The sequence below is a fragment of the Seriola dumerili genome, unplaced genomic scaffold, assembly GCF_002260705.1.
Source record: "Seriola dumerili isolate Sdu_G_001 unplaced genomic scaffold, Sdu_1.0 BDQW01000190.1, whole genome shotgun sequence".
In the NCBI taxonomy this organism is placed as follows: domain Eukaryota; kingdom Metazoa; phylum Chordata; class Actinopteri; order Carangiformes; family Carangidae; genus Seriola; species Seriola dumerili.
The window spans coordinates 909,695-929,255 of NW_019174445.1; the positions used below are offsets into that span (position 1 = coordinate 909,695).

Consider the following 19,561-nt stretch of genomic DNA (forward strand, 5'->3'; position numbering starts at 1 on the left):
TTGGTAACGTCATTAGTTTTGCAGGTATTTGTTCATAAATCAAAATATTAAACAAATTAAAAATCTGACTTAATGATATTGAAGTTATTACAATTCAGCCCCAGGATCCGCGGCAAACCACCCAAAAAGTTGTTATTATCATATTATTTTTTGGTATTTTTGAATGCATGTGATGGTCATAATGTAGAAAGAGAAGAAACTGTGGACATTGAGTTTCTCATGGTTAATAAAACAGATCTCATGTACCATCTGATGTAAGATGTACAGTATGTATTAATGAAGATCTCCATTTCTTACAACAGGGTCACTACAGACGAGAAGACGTCCACCTGTCCTCCGCTTTGACCCACAGTCTCTGCTCCAGCTCGAGGTCATGTCATCTGAGACCAGGGTGGAGTCCTGCAGCGAGGGCCAGGGAGAGGACGCCGGGCTGGAGAGGAAACAAGATGAGGAAGCAAATAGAGAGGAAGTGGAGGTTCCCTGTGAGGAAAACCATCCTACAGAAAGCCTGAGGCAAGAGGAGTCTTCGTCACTCAACCGTAGTGACACGTATGTAGTGACATCAGAAGGCGGAGTGGAGGAGGAGACGAAAGAGAGCCGAGCTCGAGGGTCAGGTGTGTGGGTTTGTGATCATTGCATCATTCAGAAAACACTTGTGTCCATGTAAGGGCAGCAACACAACATACTGACATGCACGTGATAGAGCACAAGTGTCTGTGAATCTATGAATGATTCTGTGTGTGTGTGTGTGTGTGTGTGTGGAAAAATATGTGGTGTGTGTTCGGTGGAGCGACATGTCCGCAGGTCCCTCCCAAGGGGCTTATCGACCTGCTCTTACCCAGGCAAGGACAGGGAGGAGCCGCGGGGGCCTGGCCCTTTCTACTACTTCGGAGGAACTAATGGGGCTGAAATGTAAATAGAAAAATATGAAATAAAACTGTTGGATTTTCTTTCAATTATGTTTTATTGAGCCAAAGAAAATTACACATACAGTAAACTGTTTTCATAATAAGAAAGGATTATAAAATTATATGAATGTACATTTGCAGGTATAAAACAGATGATATAAAGGTATAAGGATTGTCTGTGGGATGTGAACATTATCCAAGATAAACAATTGAAAAGAAAGGAGAAATAAAACAAACAAAATAAATAAACGATTAATTAAATAAGTAGAATAAATGGAAATTGACAAAAATAAATAATCTGAACCTAAGCGTGGAAACAACTCAGATAAGGAAGCACAGGAGTTGCAGTTTTCTAATTTTATCTTAGATTTCCTCAGTTCCCAAACCTCTCCTGTCCCCTTCATTTAAAAGTGTTGAATTTCAAATATTTAAAAAAATGTGAGCATGTGAAGTTTTCTATTTCTTCAGAGAGTTGAAAACTTTCTTAACATCATATATCATCAAACATCATTCAGGTGGTTTATATTTTATTTATTTTTTCGTTTGACATGTTCATCCTGTCGTCTTTTCCCTCAGAGTGAGCAGCTACTGTGAGAGCAGAGGATGGAAGAGGATTCACAACAAGCACAGGGAGGACTTTAAACTCAAGTGGTGTGAAACCAAATCATCGGCCAACTACTGCAACTTCAGAGAAGGTAGAGAGAGAGAGAGCACAGGACATAATCTGGATCCTGTGATTTACTATATTTAGATTACATCTGTATCTCAAAAATATATCTGGTGTTTGGTAGAAACAGGTTTGTTGTGACAGGAAGAAAAGGCTGAACCCCTCCTGTGTTGTTTCCAGGTGAACAGTTGGTGTACCAGGTTCCTAACAACAAGGTGCTGACCACTAAGATCGGCCTCCTCAGCAGTCTGCGAGAGTACGAGCGAGTCAGCAGCAAAGTCAACCACGGCCGAGGACTGAGGTGACGTGGTCGGCTGTTTTCCTGCCGTGTTTGTCTGCTATTCATCTCTTATCCAGACGGGCTGTGTCTATCAAAAGCAGACAGATATAACAGTCTATTTCCTTTATAAAAATGTACGGTAGTGTCACAGATCTCCTAGCAACCATTTGGTGCCAACATGGAGGGTCGGCTCTGCAAATACTGACTGAAAGGCAGACTGTGTCAGATTGTGCTGATATCTTATAAACAGGCAAATTGCATCATCAGGAATCAGGTCCACGCTTTGAATCACACAAGCTTGGTAATGAGTATTTTGTGTGGCAACTGTATAAACTAGTTAATTATTAATAACCTGATTCTTTAGACCAACACATGAAATGTCGGCCCAGTTGCAATACCTGCTTGACCCACCAGGGAACTTGTTTGTTTGAGCTGATTTTATGACATCACAACTTGTCACCGTCCAATATGTGACTTACACAAGTGTCATGTGACAACATGAAACTTCCAGTGCACATAAACTTCAAATGGATTTTTCATTGAAGTAGTAGGAGACATCTTGTGTCCAGTAGTTGAACTTTTGAAAGAAAGTGGAGTAGATACAATTTTACTGAACTGAGCAAACTGAACTTTTGTTTGTTGTGGAAAATTATTTGGAAAAAACAAATATTTTTATATTATTTTTTTATGTCTTAAATGAAAAGTTTGACATTTCGGGAACTCCCGTCATTCGAGTTCTTGTTTAGTTGGATGTGAAGGTTGATAACTCTGTCATCTCTCTGTAGCTAAATATGAAGCTGTAGCCAGGAGACAATTAATTTTATAGTTTATAGCTTAGCATTAAGACAGGAAACAGCTAGCTTGGCTCAGCTAACCAGTACGTCTAGCACTCACTAGTCAACAGGTCATATCTCTTGTTTAATTCAAACAGAAACCAAAGAGCAAAAACAAAATATTTTACTTTAGCCACACTAAAAATCTGCATCCTTAAAATGATTAATTAACCTACTACAACAGATTTTGAAATAATAATATAATAATAATAATAATTAGCTGAAAACAGCAATTTAATATCTAATATTTTCTCACTATTAACCTTAACCATTTACAAGAAATGCTAAAAAAAACAAACATACTGTCGTGTTTTTATTTGATGACTTCCATTCTGTTGGAAAATCAGTTTTCAGAGATGAACTTGCTTATGTCGACGGATCACAGTGAATACCTACACCTACAGCTGCACAAACAGGATGATCTCTGTAATGGATCATCACACTGAAACAAGTTTTTATACTGTAGTTTAATACAGTAATTGGGAACCACGGCTGAAACACTGGTATGGTTCTTTAAGCACTTAACATTTTCAGTTTAAGGGAAACTTTTATTTCTCAGGCTGTTTCAGTTTTTACTATATGACTCTTTCTTTCTAACTCTACCTTAAAGACAGATTCAAACAGCTGAGGACACATACACACACACACACACACACACACACACACACACACACACAAACACACACCCACACACGTTCATCTGTGGCTCCTCCTTGTTGTGTTACACTTTACAGGAGGCTGAAAATGGAAGAGTTCATTCCCACCACCTTCCGCATGGACGTGAGGGAAGAGAGAGACGCCTTCTTCGCCCAGCAGGAGGGTACAATCCCCAAACTCACATTCATCTCTGACACATTTGCATCCTGAAGCAAAAGCAAACACGACACTGGTTTAACTGGATCTGTGTTTTGTTAGTGTTCAATATAAGATAAATCAAACGTGACCTGATGTGCATCCAACAATGAGAAGCCACAGAACAGTTTGTGCTCGTGGGTGTTAAGACAACAGTTGCCTTGGTGATTGTTTAATCAAGAGGTTGAGGACGTTGGAAAATAATGCACTTCACCTCCCATAAGGCCCTGATAAAATCACCAGGGGAACATGCTGTTTCCATAGAGATGAGTCAGCAGAGGGCAGGGCTGAGGCACAAACACAGAGACAGAGACTCAACAGGATCTGATGTAGAGCTGCTGCAGGACTGAATGAGATACATTTAATGTTCTAACACAGAAACCGGCAGACGTTTTGTCATTAGTGCTGCAGACGGAGTGTGAAATGATTCACTTGGTTCAGCGTTACGATAACCGGCGCATAGGTTATGACAAACACGGTTATCACTAAGTCAACAGGAGAAAAGACTCAGACAGGTGGTTTAGATTTCTGGGTGAATCTGTGGAAGAGAAGAAGAAACAGAAATGTAAGAAGATCAAAAAATAATTCTCTCTCCTGTTTTCGACAGACTGGTCTTAATTATTATATATTTATTATATATTTTTATAATGGTTTTTAATTCATACATAATTTGTTTGTTTTATCTTTACACCGTCCACATAGTTTTCAGCTTCCGCGATGATAACTCACACTTCGTGCAGCACATTGTGCTTTCACCTGGGATGAAATGTGCTTTTAAATAAAGCATCATAGTCCTGCATCATAATGTTTCCTAAGTACATTTACAAAAGTGTTATTTGCAAACATAAAGTCCTCATCAGACAGAAGTCAGAGCATCATTTTATCTATACTGTATATATTATATATACTGCAGGACTCGAGTAGATTTAAAGCTTCACTACTACATAATGCTAATTTATGCATCTAGCAAAGGTGAAGAATTGCATCGTGGGTTTTTTGCAGGCACAATGTTCTGCAGAGGTTTCACACTTCAGATTTAAACACTGGTGGAAAGTAGATGAAGTAATTTCACAAACAGCAGATTCATCCAGAGAATAAAAGAGGAACCAAGATCTTAACAAAGCTAGAGATTAACAACAACACTGTATTTTAAAACAGGAAACCGTGGAGCACATCAAACATTAAGTCTCATTCACAACATCTCTAAACAGAGCAGGACTTTATGTTTATGTATTTTTATAATATCATTTACCTGATGTATCTTTGTGACTAGGACCAGGTGTGAGGAACAACGAGGGTTGCATGTGGATCTGTAAACCCACGGGTCTGAACCAGGGCAGAGGGATCTTTCTGCTGAAGAGCCAGGAGGAGTTGACCGCCTTCAGACTGAAGCTGCAGCACCTGGAGGAGAGTCAGGCCCACAGGAGGATGCGTCACTGCCGGCCTCAGGCTCGCATCGTCCAACAGTGGGTCAATTTAAAATGAATATTGTGTCACAATCATCATGTTCACTAAGTCTGGACGAGTTTAACGAGCACCAACAGACTCATACAGAGACGTTTAATCCTGAAACCAAAACTGCAGTTTCACCTTCGACCCTGAAGAATAAGAACATACAGTATTTGAAAGGAGCAAATGAAAAAGAAGCATAAATACTTGTCAACATCTTTTAATTTCCATAGAGGGTCGACTTACTGATTTATTTCATTTTGCCCTCAGGTACATTCAGAGCCCGCTGCTGCTGAAGGGGAAGAAGTTTGACGTTCGCTCTTTCCTGCTGATCGCCTGCACCGCACCTTACATGGTCTTCTTCCGCCACGGTTATGTGCGACTGACCTGCGACCTCTACGACCCCAGCTCCAACAACCTCTCCGCCCACCTGACCAATCAGGTAAGACCCCAACACTGCGCGCGCCCTGTCGAAATATCCAGGGGGATGATGGTCTTTCTTTTTGTTATTGTGCAATATTTTGACGGCACACCGCTAAAAGAAGATTTAAGCTAAATACTGACGTCACTGTTTTCATCTTAAGTTCATTTTCAGAGTTTTAAGGTGCTCTGTCAGTCATTCACAGTCTTTAATTAATTACTAAACTGGTAATTTAGTTATGATTCTCTAGGTCCTAATTTCAGTCCAATATTATATCATCCAATATTATATGGAAACTGCATATGAAGGATTTCCATGGTTAAAACAAACTCATACAATACAAAATTATTGTAATGTAATTATAATGATGAAACTGAATAAAAGCAGTTTCTAATTAAGGTTTCCCTCCAGAGTTGTTTGTATCCCACATCCCTCTTCACAGCAATAATAATAATAATAATGATAATAATACACTTTTTTATATAGCACCTTAAGACATAAAATGAACATAAAACATGTTAAAACCTTGATGTAAAATGAAAAATATTAAAAACATTAATGTAAAGAGAGATCGAATAACATTAAAGTAACAACATAGAAATAATAAATAATTAAAATAAGTTAAGAAAAAACAGTTGTATTTATTTTCGCTTACGTAAATACGTAATTGCTTGTGTACTTTTTATTTGTTTTTATGTCTTTATTTATTTTTCTGTCACTTGTTCACCTTGGACAATCCTTATACCATCATATCATATGTTTTTATAAATGTGGATATATATTAAAATCATTTTGTAATTCTTTTTTATTATGAAAACAAGCTCAACAAAACATATTTGAAAATAAAATAAAAAAAATGAGTTGTATAAATCATCAGCTGTGGCTCCGTCCACTGACCGCTCCGTGTGTCTCTGGTCCCCCTGCTGTCCGTCCCCAGTACATGCAGAAGAAGAACCCGCTGTACAGCCAGCTGAAGGAGGACACGGTGTGGTCCATGGAGAACTTCAACACCTACGTCAACGACAGGTTTCGCGTTGCCAAGGGTCTGCCCAGGGACTGGGTGCTGGGCGCCTTCGCAGTGAGTGCTGCTGTGTTGTAGCTCTCGGGGACCAATTACCATTTTTAATGATGGTTGTTGGTGCTCGCTGCTAATTGAGGCTGTGGTTCAGTTTTGGGTGATGTCATCGCGGTCTGAGGAAGCATCATCTCGATGCTTCAATGAAATATCACACTTGCTGTTTGGCAGTCATTTCTATCCATAGCACCTGTTACTATAACAAACTACACACTGTGCACACATTTTTAGCTTCTGCACACGTCAGAATGAAACCTCAAACCTTGATAGTGACAGACTTTGAAGTTTAAAGAATTAACCACAGTGCGGCTGTTTGGTGCAACAGAAACCTGCTCAGTCTGTACAGAAGTCAAACTGAGCACGCTCAGAGGAAGACTGGTCTCAGCTGAGAGTCACAGATTTGTTTTCATGCTTGGTTACACATCAGCCTGTTCCCCTCTGTCCTACTGTACATGAAGGTTAAAGTAAAAAAACAAACAGAAACCAGGCTGAGAAGCTCTAATGAAAGATGATGTCAAGTTGCATCATGTTAAATCCAGTGTTCAGTCAGGACAACTCTTCCTCTGCCGCTTCAGTTTGATCCTTTCTTTTAAAAATCTCAAAAGTCAATCAATCTTCAAAAGTCTCACGAATCCCTCAACTTCATGGAAGTGCAATGTTAAATCACTTTCAAGTCAAAAGCTGCTCTAACAACCCATGTACTGTGGTGTGATGAAAGATACTACACTGTTACTATAGCAACAGTGCTACAGTGTAATCCAGTGTTGCCTTAAGAAGGTCTCGAAATTACATTAAACTTTAAATCAGGCGTCTCCAAATTTCTTTCACTCCTCATGCCTCATATTACTGCAAACATTTATTCATATATCGTATCAAAACACTCAAACTGATCTCTGATGAATAAGATCACTTAGCAAGTCGTCAAATATCAACATCCAACACTCACATTTTGTACCAAAAACAAAAACATCTGAAACTCACATCAGACCTGAAAACATCCCTGCAAATAAACCTCCATAAATCTGAGTAGAAACCAGAGACAGACAAACAAAAACAAACTGAGTGAAGTTTTGTTGCTTAATTCAACTTAAAATAATCACATATAAATAAATTAAAATAATAATAATGAATAATCAACAGTTTTAGCTCCTCTTTACTGAGATTGTTTGCTTCCTATAGCTTGTCGTTTTTTTAATCTCCTATCAGCCTCGTTTCCAGCTCTGGTAAACCCACTGCACATCAGCCCAGCACCAAACAACACCTGGGGAACACAGAGGAGCATTTAGCTGCTAAAGATCCAGATGTTTTCCTCAGGAGTTACTGGAGATGTATTAGGACCACATTGAAGAAAAAGAAGAATCTGAAATTTCAAGAATAAAGTCGTAATTTTATGAGAGATATGAGGAGATACTTCATCTTTTGGCCCATCATCATCATCATCATCATCATCATCATCATCATCATCATCATCATCATCATCATCATCATCACTGTCCTGTCACTTGTTTTATTGGCTGCTTGTAATATTTGAATTTTACATTTTGAATTCTCATAATATTACAACTTTATTCTCATAATATTATCCATTTTTTCTTCTTGAAATATTATGATTTTATTCTCAAAATCACGACTTTATTCTTGAAATTTCAGATTTTTTTTTTTTTCCTCAATGTGACCCAAATACTCCTTCGTACAAATCAGCTGAGATGAGTGAAAACTGGACTTCCATTCATCAGGTGGCCACAAACAGAACTCCAAATGAATGACACAAAGCCATGTCAGGTTTAGTTTGTTCTGCTGCCCCCAAGTGGCCAACAAAGTCAATTAATGCTGCTTTAAGCCAGAAATCACTCAGTCAAATAAATCATCTCTCCGTCTTAAAGAAATACAACCTCTAGAGCTGCAGACCTCTGAAGTGGCTGCTGGAGGACGTATCTGTAGTATTCTGCGTGTCACTCTGAAGCCTAACGATCAGCTGACAGGTTGTTTTCTCCCTCTTCCTGCATCAGAGGCGGATGCAGCAGATCATGACGCAGTGCTTCTTTGCGGTCAAATCCAAGTTAGACCGCCGCCTCGGCCTCTTCGACCTGATTGGCTGCGACTTCATGGTGGACGAGGGCTTCAAGGTGGGTGAGGCGGCGTGCGAGCGTCTGAACAGAGGTCAGAGGTCAACGCGTGTGAGTGAACAACGTCCTCTCTGTTGGTCCTCACAGGTGTGGCTGCTGGAGATGAACTGTAACCCAGCTCTCCACACGAACTGCAAGGTCCTGAAGGAGGTGATACCCAGCACTGTTGTGGAGACGATGGGTATCATCATCATCATCATCACCACCACCACCATCTAATTACATTTCACACACCAGAAACTCTTCACAGTTGTAGTTCCCTTTATCAAATGTTGAACTTTGCAGTAACAGGCTGATGTGTGACAACACCCGTGTGTTTGTTTTGTTTTTTTTAAAATCTGCTGTTTCTCTTTCACGCTCTTCTCTAGATTTGACTCTGGAGATCTTCAACAAGTGTCGTCTCCGGCAGAGGATCCTTCCTTTGTCCGGTCAGAGGGAGTTTGTGCTGCTCTACAGTGGAGCTTCACCTCCGGGGTCAGAGCCGACCTGCAACAAGAGAAAAACCACCAAAAAGACCCAGAAGACTGAAGCCAGGAGGTGTAAGTCGGGAGTTGAGGGTAAAAATGCGTCCCCAGCGTCCCCTGCTGCTAACGTCTCAGGGAGCGGTGAAGGACGGGGCAGTTCAAAGTCTGGCCTCCATCGCTCCACTTCCACCGCCGCCTCGCCTCTCTTTCAAAACTCATCATCAGGGCAGAGACCATCACATTCACACAGCAGCTTACAGACAGTGAGGAGTAAGACCCCTGGGCCTCGGGTCCATCTCAAGCTCACGACGTGCACTTTGCGTCACCACCCGAAGGCCGCGGACGACCCGAAGCTGTTGTCGCTGGCGCTCGAGACGAGGCCGTTCCCTCCTCGCGCCAGACCTCCGGTGCGTGAGGACGCACGAGAAGGAGGAGAGGAAGTGGGTGAGGAGGAGCTCAGAGAGGAGACGGAGAGTTTAGTGTTTGTGAGGAAAGAGGAAGTGTGAAGCATGTGAGCAAACAGCTGTGAGACGATAAATCCACACAGAGGACAGACACCTGGAGCTGCTTGATTTTCAGAGAAGAAGAAGAAATGTTTAACGTTGCAATAAAGAACCAATAACTGGTTTCATTTCCATGTTGTTCTGTAAGAAAAGATCATCTTTAATTTCTGTTTAAAAACAGCTTCATCTAATCAGACTCCCCTTATAAATGATTTATGAATGGTTTATAACTAGTTTATTAATCAGCTTGTTGACACTTTATAAATCATTGATAAGCTGTTATAACACATTAGATAAAACAGGCAACGGTGACCTGCTGCTCCATCACGTGTTTGTTCGGTTACTAACAATGAACAACAGCATCTTAATGGTCAAAAAGTTTCATTTAACAGATCAAATAACGGCAGATCACATGATCATATCACATGACCAGATTCTTGACAGACTCCATCCATCTTCATGTTTCTTCATCTCATTTTTACAACCTATTGGCAATAATCCTTTTTACCAATTATAATTATTTTTTTTATTAATCAAATGACACATATAATAAATCAGGTAAAACAACAGCACATAGAAATCATAATTTAACTGATATAAGGAGAACAGGTGAAAAATAAATGAATGAAAATCTAATATATATATATATATTTTAAATAAAATAAAATAAGTAAATAACTAAAATAACACAGGGGGTACATAAATAAATACACAAATAATTATTTATTCAGTAGCAGGGAGAAATAATCCATAATTGTCAAAAGTTTATTACTCATTTTGTTGTTTATTAAACTGATTGATTAGATAAAAGAATTTATTTCTGGGAGATAGAGTTTGTAGATAAAGAATTTAACAATTTATTAGATTTAGAAATTTAGAAATTAGATAAACAGTTATAAATGGTAGTGAAGCATTAGTAAGATTAATGTATAATAACTTGTTTATTTATGATTTATAAAGTGTTAACAACCTAATTAATAACCTAATTACAAACCATTTATAAATCCTTTACGAGTTTAGTCTTATTGTGAAGTGGTGCAACTTTTTCCTCCCGTCCTGGTGGATTTGTTTTCTGTAACTGAAGCACATGAGCTTCATCCTTGAATCAACAGCAAGTGTCAGATGGAAAAACCGTCGTCTTACATCAAGTTGTGTCACTTCACAGACGCAGGAGAAAAGCTCAGAAACAGTCAGAGGTGATTCTGAAGAAACCCTGCCTCCAACTTACTGTAACTCTAACCAGGAAGATCAACACATGGCTCCACACTACAGTTGTTGTGGCTTGTTGTTTTGACTGCAGCCCTTCACCCCTCTGTTTCATAACTCATAATTACCCACGTTCAGGCTCTGTGCATGTAAACACGGCATGCTCCCATCTTTCCTAACAGGACGTTTGCTTCGTCCACGTTTCAGCCTGACATCAGCATGAGGAAGGTGTCAGCTCGTCTCTGAATGATATTCTGGTCAAATGACGCTTCTTTTTTCTTTTTTCTTTTTTCTTTTTTCTTTTTTCTTTTTTCTTTTTTTCTTTGTCATGCTGAAGCTTCAGCAGGTTCCCTGTGTGGCTCAGAGTGTAAATCACCAAACTGAGGAAGCTGCTCAGCTCAGTGCAGACAGCCAACCGACAGGAAGGAAGGAACAACTACAACGCTGCAGCTCGACAAAAACTTTTATCTCCAATTCCTCTTCAAAAGCTTCTACATCTTTCCTTCTCGGGGCTTTTTGGAAATCTCTACACGCTGGAGAAAAGGGGGAACTAGAGCTTAGCTGCACCCCCCCCCCTTTCCTCCTCCTCCTCTCCCTCCCCTTCTCCAGCACTCAATATCCTCTTTTGGACCCAACCAGCCCCCGTTTTTATGTTATCTCTTTGGTTTTAGTGTGGCACACACACGGTGGGGATGACTGCCTGGGCAGATGGTGCTCAGTGTGTGGACTAGGAGCTGAGACAAGGACAAGACTCCCCGTCCAACATGGGATGCTGCAGTGTGACCCAGAGGCATACTGGAGTGGACGAGGTGGGCCCCGACGAGATCGAGCTCCTGGAACTCTCCGGAGACAATTTAGGGTAAGACACGAACACAGTCACAGTTTGAAGTTACAAAAAAAAATAGAAAAAGTGCCAGTGGAAAATGTACATGCTTCTGACTGTGTTTTGATCCTGGAACAAAACATTACAATGGAAAAAAAGAAGGGGATACCAGCTTTACCTCCTCCAGAATGAGATTCAGTAATCTTGTCATCATAGCTTTAGAACAAGAGTCTCGTTTGGGTTTTTTCAAAATGTGGTTTTGTGTATCAGTGAGTTCTAGAGGAGGAAGCGGTGGCTGTGTCATGAAGTGAAAATTGCACCGTCCTTTCAGCAGCTTCTCTTCCGACCCTGTGTGGTGTTCTTAGGTGTTTAATGTGTCACGTTTTTGGGGCTAAAAAATTGCCAAACAGATGATAGGAGGTCGCCTCCTGAGTAGAACCTGTGTCAGAGCTGCGGAGTGTTCACATCAGCATTTACACGCCACATGCTCGTCGTCGCACGCTAACAGGATGTAACTTCACACAGAAGAAACTTCCAGGTTCTGTAGTGAAGAAATATAAAGAACCACCTGCAGAACGACAGAGAACATGCATATGATTTCCCTCCATCACGACAACAAGGCAGGACAACTAATTGGCTCCTATTTAGTCAACATGAACTTGGGAACTCAGTGATGCTGCACTGATGTGATTAGCAGATTATTATAAGACAATGGCTGCAGCATGGAGAGGGGTTTACTGCAGAGTCAAGGCGGGACAAATCTCCACTGGCTCCCAGGCTGAGGGATTAGCAGAGGCTAATCACAACAGTAACTACCAGTCCTTATGTGTGGCTGTTTATTGATTACTACTTCAGGCCACTCGTATTAGTGTTTTATGACATGGACGAAGATGAGCATCGTACAAATTCACACTCAGAGATGTGAGAGGCGTGTCCTGGGATACAAATGTACATGTAAATCCACAGCTGGGCCTTTATTCTATATAAAGTAATTGTTCATGTCTGAAAAACAAACAAAAAAAACTGCAATTGCACCAACAGGAAATTATATTTGTGCACCAATAGTATCATGCCACCCAAACTGAATATGTGGTGCAGTGACACTTCTGAAAGAGAGAGAAGATTCTCCAACATGTCGCCACCACCATCCACAATTATTTAATTCAGTCAATATTTATTTTTATGGTCATGGGGACAAGAATGTAGCATCAGCAGCTTAAGCCACAGCATTTATAGCCTTTATTCCCACAGCAGGATGATTATCAATAAGGAAACACATTGATTAAGGGAAAACACAAAACACAAACAATGACGCAAGTCAAAGTGACAAATGACATGATACGATCTCTCTTCAAAGCTGTTTCAGTGTGAGTGTGAAATCATCTCGCTCATGATTCATTTTCAGTCCTGTGGGTGAAGTGTTAGAGATACTGAGAATTCTCAATTTGGTAAAAGTTAATTGTGGTGGGATCGTACTCTTACCGACTGTTGCTACAATGCTTCATTTAGTCTCTTTGCTCCACAGCACATGTTCAGACCCTGCGAACAGTTAGCATGTTGGTATGAAGCTTCTGTCTGTAACAGACAAAGGCTGCAGAACACGGTGGTGAAGGGTCAGCAGGTGGGTCTGTCTCTGCTGTAACTACTGTAAGCAGATTATGTCTAGCTGCTGATTGGAGGCGGGGTTCCAGGACACCGTCATTGAAACTGTGATATCTTTTATTGCTTATTTTTGTCAATGGATGTTTCTATTAATATCTTTGTGATACTTCATTGTAGAAATGTGGTTTAAATGTTCTTAGAATCTGTAGACTCTCCCCTTTCCCTTACGTATTCTTGTGAGATCATACATGACTCTTAGCCTTTAAAATACGGTTAAAGTTGAGTGACATTTTAAATTACATTTAAAGCATTTACTATTCATTTTTCTACTATTTTACTCATACATTGCATTATTTTTTATGAACCTTTAGACTTTGGTAAACCCCATTTGAAGCACCGAAAACAATTCATCCACAACAGTAAACACTTTGTTTCACGAAATATTTGAAGAATTTAAAAACATTTTCAGTTTTGGCCAAATTATAGCTGAGATTGTTCTGACCATTGCGATATAATACACTTGGGTATTATGTTATATGAAAGAACCCTTTAAAAGGTGAATTTAAGAAATAATGTAGAAATCGACACATCAGAGGTTTTTAACTGAAGGCTGCAGCCAGTTCAAGCACACACACACGCATAGAGACTCATGGGACCAGAAACCACATCCCTGCTACGTGACATCTTTAAACTAACCACTGAGCTGCTGCAGTGATGTCTTATTAATTTTTTTTCATGCGTGTGTGTGTGTGTGTGTGTGTGTGTTTATTCAGGGTGTGGAGTCTGGGAGAAACCAGGCTTCAGCTGACAGTGAGGAGCAGCAGAGATGAGCAGCAACCACTACCACCTCCGCCACCGCCTCCGCCACCACGATACCCTTCAATGCGACACTTGGAACAAGAGGTCAACATGTGTTTGCGTGCGTGTGTGTGTGTGTGTGTGTGTGTGTGTGTGTGTGTTGTGCAGGACAGTTGCAAGTGGAAACTTCAGTTGTGCACTTCTCACAACAAGATCACAGTGTGAAGTTCACAAAGTGCGAAGTTAAACATTTTGCTGGTGCTAGAGCAGAGTGTGGTGAGATGTGCATCACATGTATATCAACAGTTTCCACTCAGTGCTGTTATTTGTGTTGAGGCCAGACACACTGTACACACACACTGTACAAACAAACACACGAACACACACACACATATGCACACACACTGTGGGAATTTCCATGACAAAGGCGAGAGATGCCGCATTCCCTCTTTGGTGTGATTCAAACTTTACAGGAAATAAAGGAGGGAGGAAACACTACCACACAAACTTTTTTTCCACTGAACTGAGAAATTAAATTGTCTTCAGACAAATCCTTCAGAAACACTGTTTTCAAATTTATATCTCATACTCTCCTCGCTGTGCAACATTTTGCTCAAACAACAACAACAACTGCACCAGTGAATCACACTTAAGTTTGCTGTGTAATGCCTGACTCAAGGTAATGTGAACCATGTTCATACTGATGGGAGCAGTGACAGTTATTTTTTACATGTGTAAAAATAAATGTGTCAAATAATAATGAACAGATGTGGGCTGATGTTGCAGTCTGTGTCTACAGGTGGCGCTGTGGGGCCGGAGCAGAGATGAGCTGTGCCACAGGATCTACTCCCAGCAGCCAATCAGAGACTGGGAGGGTCAACCTGCCCACATGTATGGAGAGGTGATCCACTCCTCCCTGGCGTCTCTCTACAACAAATACACACAGGTAACAGTCGGCTGGGACTCATCATCCTAAACCTAATAATGAAAGATCATTTGAAAATCCCCTGAGCAGCAAATCCTAAAAAACACTTTTTATAGTTTGTTGATTTTATTTTTTGTCATGGTTACAAAGTCTAAATCTGTCCTTAAAGAGCAGCAATTCTCTAAAGCCATCACTCATATGAGTAATCTGTAGTAACACTGCATAGAAGCGATGTTTAATTAATTAATTCTTTCATTTTTATTTACCTTGTGCACATGGTGCTGTCTTTGCTGTGTGTTAAATGTGTGTGTGTAAAACTGATGACAGTTTTTACTGCAAACCAGGTTGTACCTACAGGTACAAATAAAGTAACCCAACCTAACTTAACCTAGTTCTCAGGTTGTTGGACTCTGAGCGTTAAAAAACAAACTTCTGTGCGACATCTTTTGTTGAAAAATAGTAAAACACCTGTTTTATATTGACAGATTTATTTATTTATTTGGATCCCCATCAGCCAAGAAGTAAAGTAAACATGACATCATAATGCAAAACAATAATGTGAATTCAAATCAAAAACAAAAAAGCAAACAAGAAAATAACAATAAATACAAACAACAGGAAAACTACCAGTACAATTAATAACAACAGTGACAAGTTCCACACTTTCTCTAAAGTAAAAGTAAAACATTTGATACAGCTCAGAAACCAATAATACCACTAAAAACAGCAGATACAGTGACTGAAGAATAAAATGAGGTTGAAAAAGGAAAACAAAGAAAAGAAAAGATGGGAGCTCCTGATCAAACTGTTGAATTCATGATCTGCTGAGTCGAGTGTTGATGCTTCATCATGTTTGTCTCTGCAGGAAATCAGCGAACACTTCCTGGTGTTGTTTTCATTTCACCTGCTGATCCTCTCTGTGGACCACGCTCGACAGGACTTCATCTATCAGGTGAAAAGAAAACTGTTCAGAAACGTCAAATAAAACTGAACATGACACAACATTTTCAGATGTTTTAAAATCCTCTGCTGTGATTCATGTTTAGTTTAACATGTTTTCACACATAAAAACTGGGTCTGAAGCTCATCTACTCTCACTTCCTGATTGAGAAACCTGGATCAGGCCTTAAGCCCCGCCCACCACCTGCTGGCTCCAGGTGGACAGGTGAAAGAGCAGAGAGCATCAAGATGGTGAGAGGAGGAAACATCAGAGAGACTCAGCCACATGTTTGAGCCTCAGTCAGACCCAGACTCAGAGGAGGAGTCTGTTGAGACCAGAACCAGAGACTAGCAGACGGATCAGAACCATTAGCATCTTTTCAGAACAGTTAGCATAGTTAGCATATTTTTTAGAATGGTTAGCATAGCTGGAATCTTTTCAGACTGGTTAGTGTAATTAGCATCTTTTATTTGTTTATGATGTTTGTTAGCTTGTAACTGGCAGTGGCTGACACAGTGTTAGTGGCTATGCTAATGCTAATTCTCTCTCTCTGTACTGACAAGGTGTCAGGTTTATTTAGCCCCACCCCACCCCCCGTCCCCACAAGTTGACAGGATTGGTTCCTGAGGTTTGTGATGTATGAAACCCTGAATCTGTTTTAATGAGACGGCCATTGGTTCATTGCAGGTCAAGGTGGAAACACTCAGTCATGGTGCTGACTTGCACAATGACAGCCATGATTTTTTTTTTTCTTTCTCTCTCTCTTCTCTTCCCTCACAGGGCATCCTCCCTCTCTCCGGACTCACCTTCAAGGCCGTCTCCTTGGACCCTGACACGTCACATTCACCGCACATGTTTGAGATCAGCGGTGAGTCAGTGGAAATTACCTAGTTCAGCTAAAGATATGGTAAAACACATGATTCATGTTGTTCCCTCTTTCATCCAGGTCCAATGGTGGATACCAAGGTGTTCATATGTGCCAGCGCTGCAGAGCTGCAGAAATGGATGCAGCAAGCAGAAGACAGGCGATACAAGTCGATTACACAACCCATGAGCCCCTCTCACTGCGCTCTCTCCTACCTGGTAACTGACTCTTCTCTATCTGGTTGTAATTATAAACCAGTCTGATTAAGTTTTAGTTAATAACTTAACGTTCACATATTTCTCCTCTAGTTACCGTGTGATGTGCGCTGGAAAAGAGAAGAGCTGCTTGAATACTTACGACAAGCTCCAATATGGCAGTGGGAGGGTTTGCCCATTCAACACATGGGTCAGCCAGGATACATATCCCTCGTCCATATAATCAACTCACAGAGACAGGTAATCAATACTCCCTCACTCTGCAGTAATAGTCAGTTCTGTGGTGTTTTTCTCAATCGCTTTGATGCAATTCTCACAACAGAAACGTCATTCTCACCACTCCAAATGCAGTTCTCAAAACATTAAATATAACATTAAACGCAAAGTCAGTCAGTAACTTCAACATTGTCACAAATGAATTAAATCTTTTCACCTGAGCTGCAAGACTTAGACGCCAAATGCAGGACTGTATCAAAGTGAGTGAGAGGTCTGTTATTCTATCTGACGAACATCAGCATTAAGAGTTGTGAGAACGACGTTTCTGATGTGCTAATTTCATCAAAGCGATCTGTAATTCTTTAGTATTTTGACATGTTGAAGTGAAACATCTCAGTGGGTCCTCTCTGGTTGTCCATAAAAACCATATTGTACCAGAGGCAACACCACTTCTTATCTTTGTCTGAGTATGTGAAAATCATAACCACATTTCCCACAAGGCCACTTCCTTTCTGCTGAAATGAGATTGTATCTTAATTATCTTTCTGAGGTGGATAAACAAGAGGCTCTGTTTGCACGCTGTTTATGTTCTGTTATGTTTGCCTTGCTGTACTGTGACTATTTTATGACTTTTTATGCCNTGCTGAAATGAGATTGTATCTTAATTATCTTTCTGAGGTGGATAAACAAGAGGCTCTGTTTGCACGCTGTTTATGTTCTCAGTGATGATCTCATTTATTTAACAAAAACTGTACCAATACCTCAAATTATCATGGAAAACAAAAAGATTTATTACAGCTGTTGTCTTATTTGAGTAGTTTCTTGCAATCTTCTCTGTGAAAAGTCTAATGGGGTAAGAAATATAAGCAGTCAGACGATGAGAATTGAACAGATTATCTACACAACTTTATTTATCAACTTTATTTATTTTTTGAACAAACCTGCAAACACAAAAGCACACTGAACATCTTCAAAAGGAAATGAAACACAAGAGAAGAGAAAGATAGGTCATTTATACATAAATGCATACTCAACCTATGATGCTATGATGTTTTTATGCCTAACTATACTATGATGGTTCTTGACATTTTTCTTCCTTGGTTAAGATGATGTTTTTTGATGTTTTTATGCCTTACTATATTAGGAAATTTTAATGCCATGCTTTAATATGATTTTTTTTCACATTTTTAGTTCTTACTATACTATGACGTTTTTTGACATTTATATGCCTTAGTATACCATGACGTTTTTTGAAGTTTTTATCCCTTATTATACATACATACATACACATACATATGCTGTACATACATATACTATGATGTTTCTTGACATTTTTATGCCTTGCTATACTATGACTTTTTTATGACTTTTTATGCCTTACTATACTATGACGTTTTTATCACTTTTAGATCATACTATACTATGACTTTTTATGCCTTACTATACTATGATGTTTTTATGACTTTTTATGCCTCGTTATACTATGACGTTTTTATGACTTTTTGTGCCTTAATATACTATGTCGTTTTGTGACTTTTTATGCCTTACAATACTTTGACGGTTTTATGACTTTTTATGCCTTACTATACTATGACTTTTTATGCCTTACTATGCTATGTCATTTTTATGACTTTTTATGCCTTACTATACTATGACTTTTTATGCCTTACTATACTATGTCGTTTTTATGACTTTTTTTGCCATACTATACTGTGATGTTTTATGACTTTTTATGCCTTACTATACTATGTCGTTTTTATGACTTTTTATGCCTTACTATACTATGTCATTTTTATGACTTTTTTTGCCTTACTATACTATGACGTTTTTATGACTTTTTAGATCATACTATACTATGACTTTTTATGCCTTGCTCTACTATGACGTTTTTGTGACTTTTTATGCCTTACTATACTATGACTTTTTATGCCTTACTATACTATGTCGTTTTTATGACTTTTTATGCCTTACTATACTATGACATTTTTATGACTTTTTAGGCCATACTATACTATGACTTTTTATGCCTTGCTGTACTGTGACTATTTTATGACTTTTTATGCCTTACTATACTATGACGTTTTTTATGACTTTTTATGCCTTACTATACTATGACGTTTTTATCACTTTTTAGATCATACTATACTATGATTTTTTATGCCTTACTATACTATGACATTTTTATGACTTTTTATGCCTTGCTATACTATGTAGTTTTGGTGACTTTTTATACCTTACTATACTATGTCGTTTTTATGACTTTTTATGCCTTACTATACTATGTCACTTTTATGACTTTTTATGTCATACCATACTATGACTTTTTATGCCTTATTATACTGTGACTTTTTATGCCTTACTATACTATGACTTTTTATGCCTTATTATACTGT

General features: G+C 39.3%; 2 protein-coding genes across 3 annotated transcripts in view; both read left to right on the top strand.

Moving 5' to 3' along the window:
* Positions 1-690: 690 nt before the first annotated feature.
* ttll10 (tubulin tyrosine ligase like 10) lies at positions 691-11,515 on the top strand. The gene is made up of 12 exons (XM_022753181.1): positions 691-710; positions 805-912; positions 1,485-1,603; positions 1,756-1,876; positions 3,423-3,508; positions 4,820-5,006; positions 5,260-5,431; positions 6,348-6,488; positions 8,495-8,611; positions 8,699-8,792; positions 8,980-9,515; positions 11,456-11,515. The coding sequence occupies exons 1-12, from the start codon at positions 691-693 to the stop codon at positions 11,513-11,515; spliced, it is 1,761 nt and encodes a 586-aa protein (XP_022608902.1).
* Positions 11,203-19,561, top strand: part of LOC111227624 — a 19,091-nt gene continuing 10,732 nt past the window's right edge. For both annotated transcript variants that reach the window (XM_022753205.1, XM_022753206.1), the window contains exons 1-7: positions 11,203-11,643; positions 13,983-14,112; positions 14,807-14,953; positions 15,798-15,884; positions 16,653-16,740; positions 16,819-16,955; positions 17,046-17,192. In XM_022753205.1, coding sequence (XP_022608926.1) covers positions 11,549-11,643; positions 13,983-14,112; positions 14,807-14,953; positions 15,798-15,884; positions 16,653-16,740; positions 16,819-16,955; positions 17,046-17,192 — 831 coding nt within the window. In that variant the 5' untranslated portion in view covers positions 11,203-11,548. The remainder of the gene's footprint in view (positions 11,644-13,982; positions 14,113-14,806; positions 14,954-15,797; positions 15,885-16,652; positions 16,741-16,818; positions 16,956-17,045; positions 17,193-19,561) is intronic.

What these genes read in the sequence shown, in the direction of transcription:
- ttll10 (XM_022753181.1), top strand. Translation starts at nt 691, where the DNA reads ATGCACGTGATAGAGCACAA. An exon ending in AACCACGGCCGAGGACTGAG is followed by an intron (nt 1,877 to 3,422) that starts GTGACGTGGTCG and finishes TACACTTTACAG; the next exon opens with GAGGCTGAAAATGGAAGAGT. An exon ending in CTTCTTCGCCCAGCAGGAGG is followed by an intron (nt 3,509 to 4,819) that starts GTACAATCCCCA and finishes GACTAGGACCAG; the next exon opens with GTGTGAGGAACAACGAGGGT.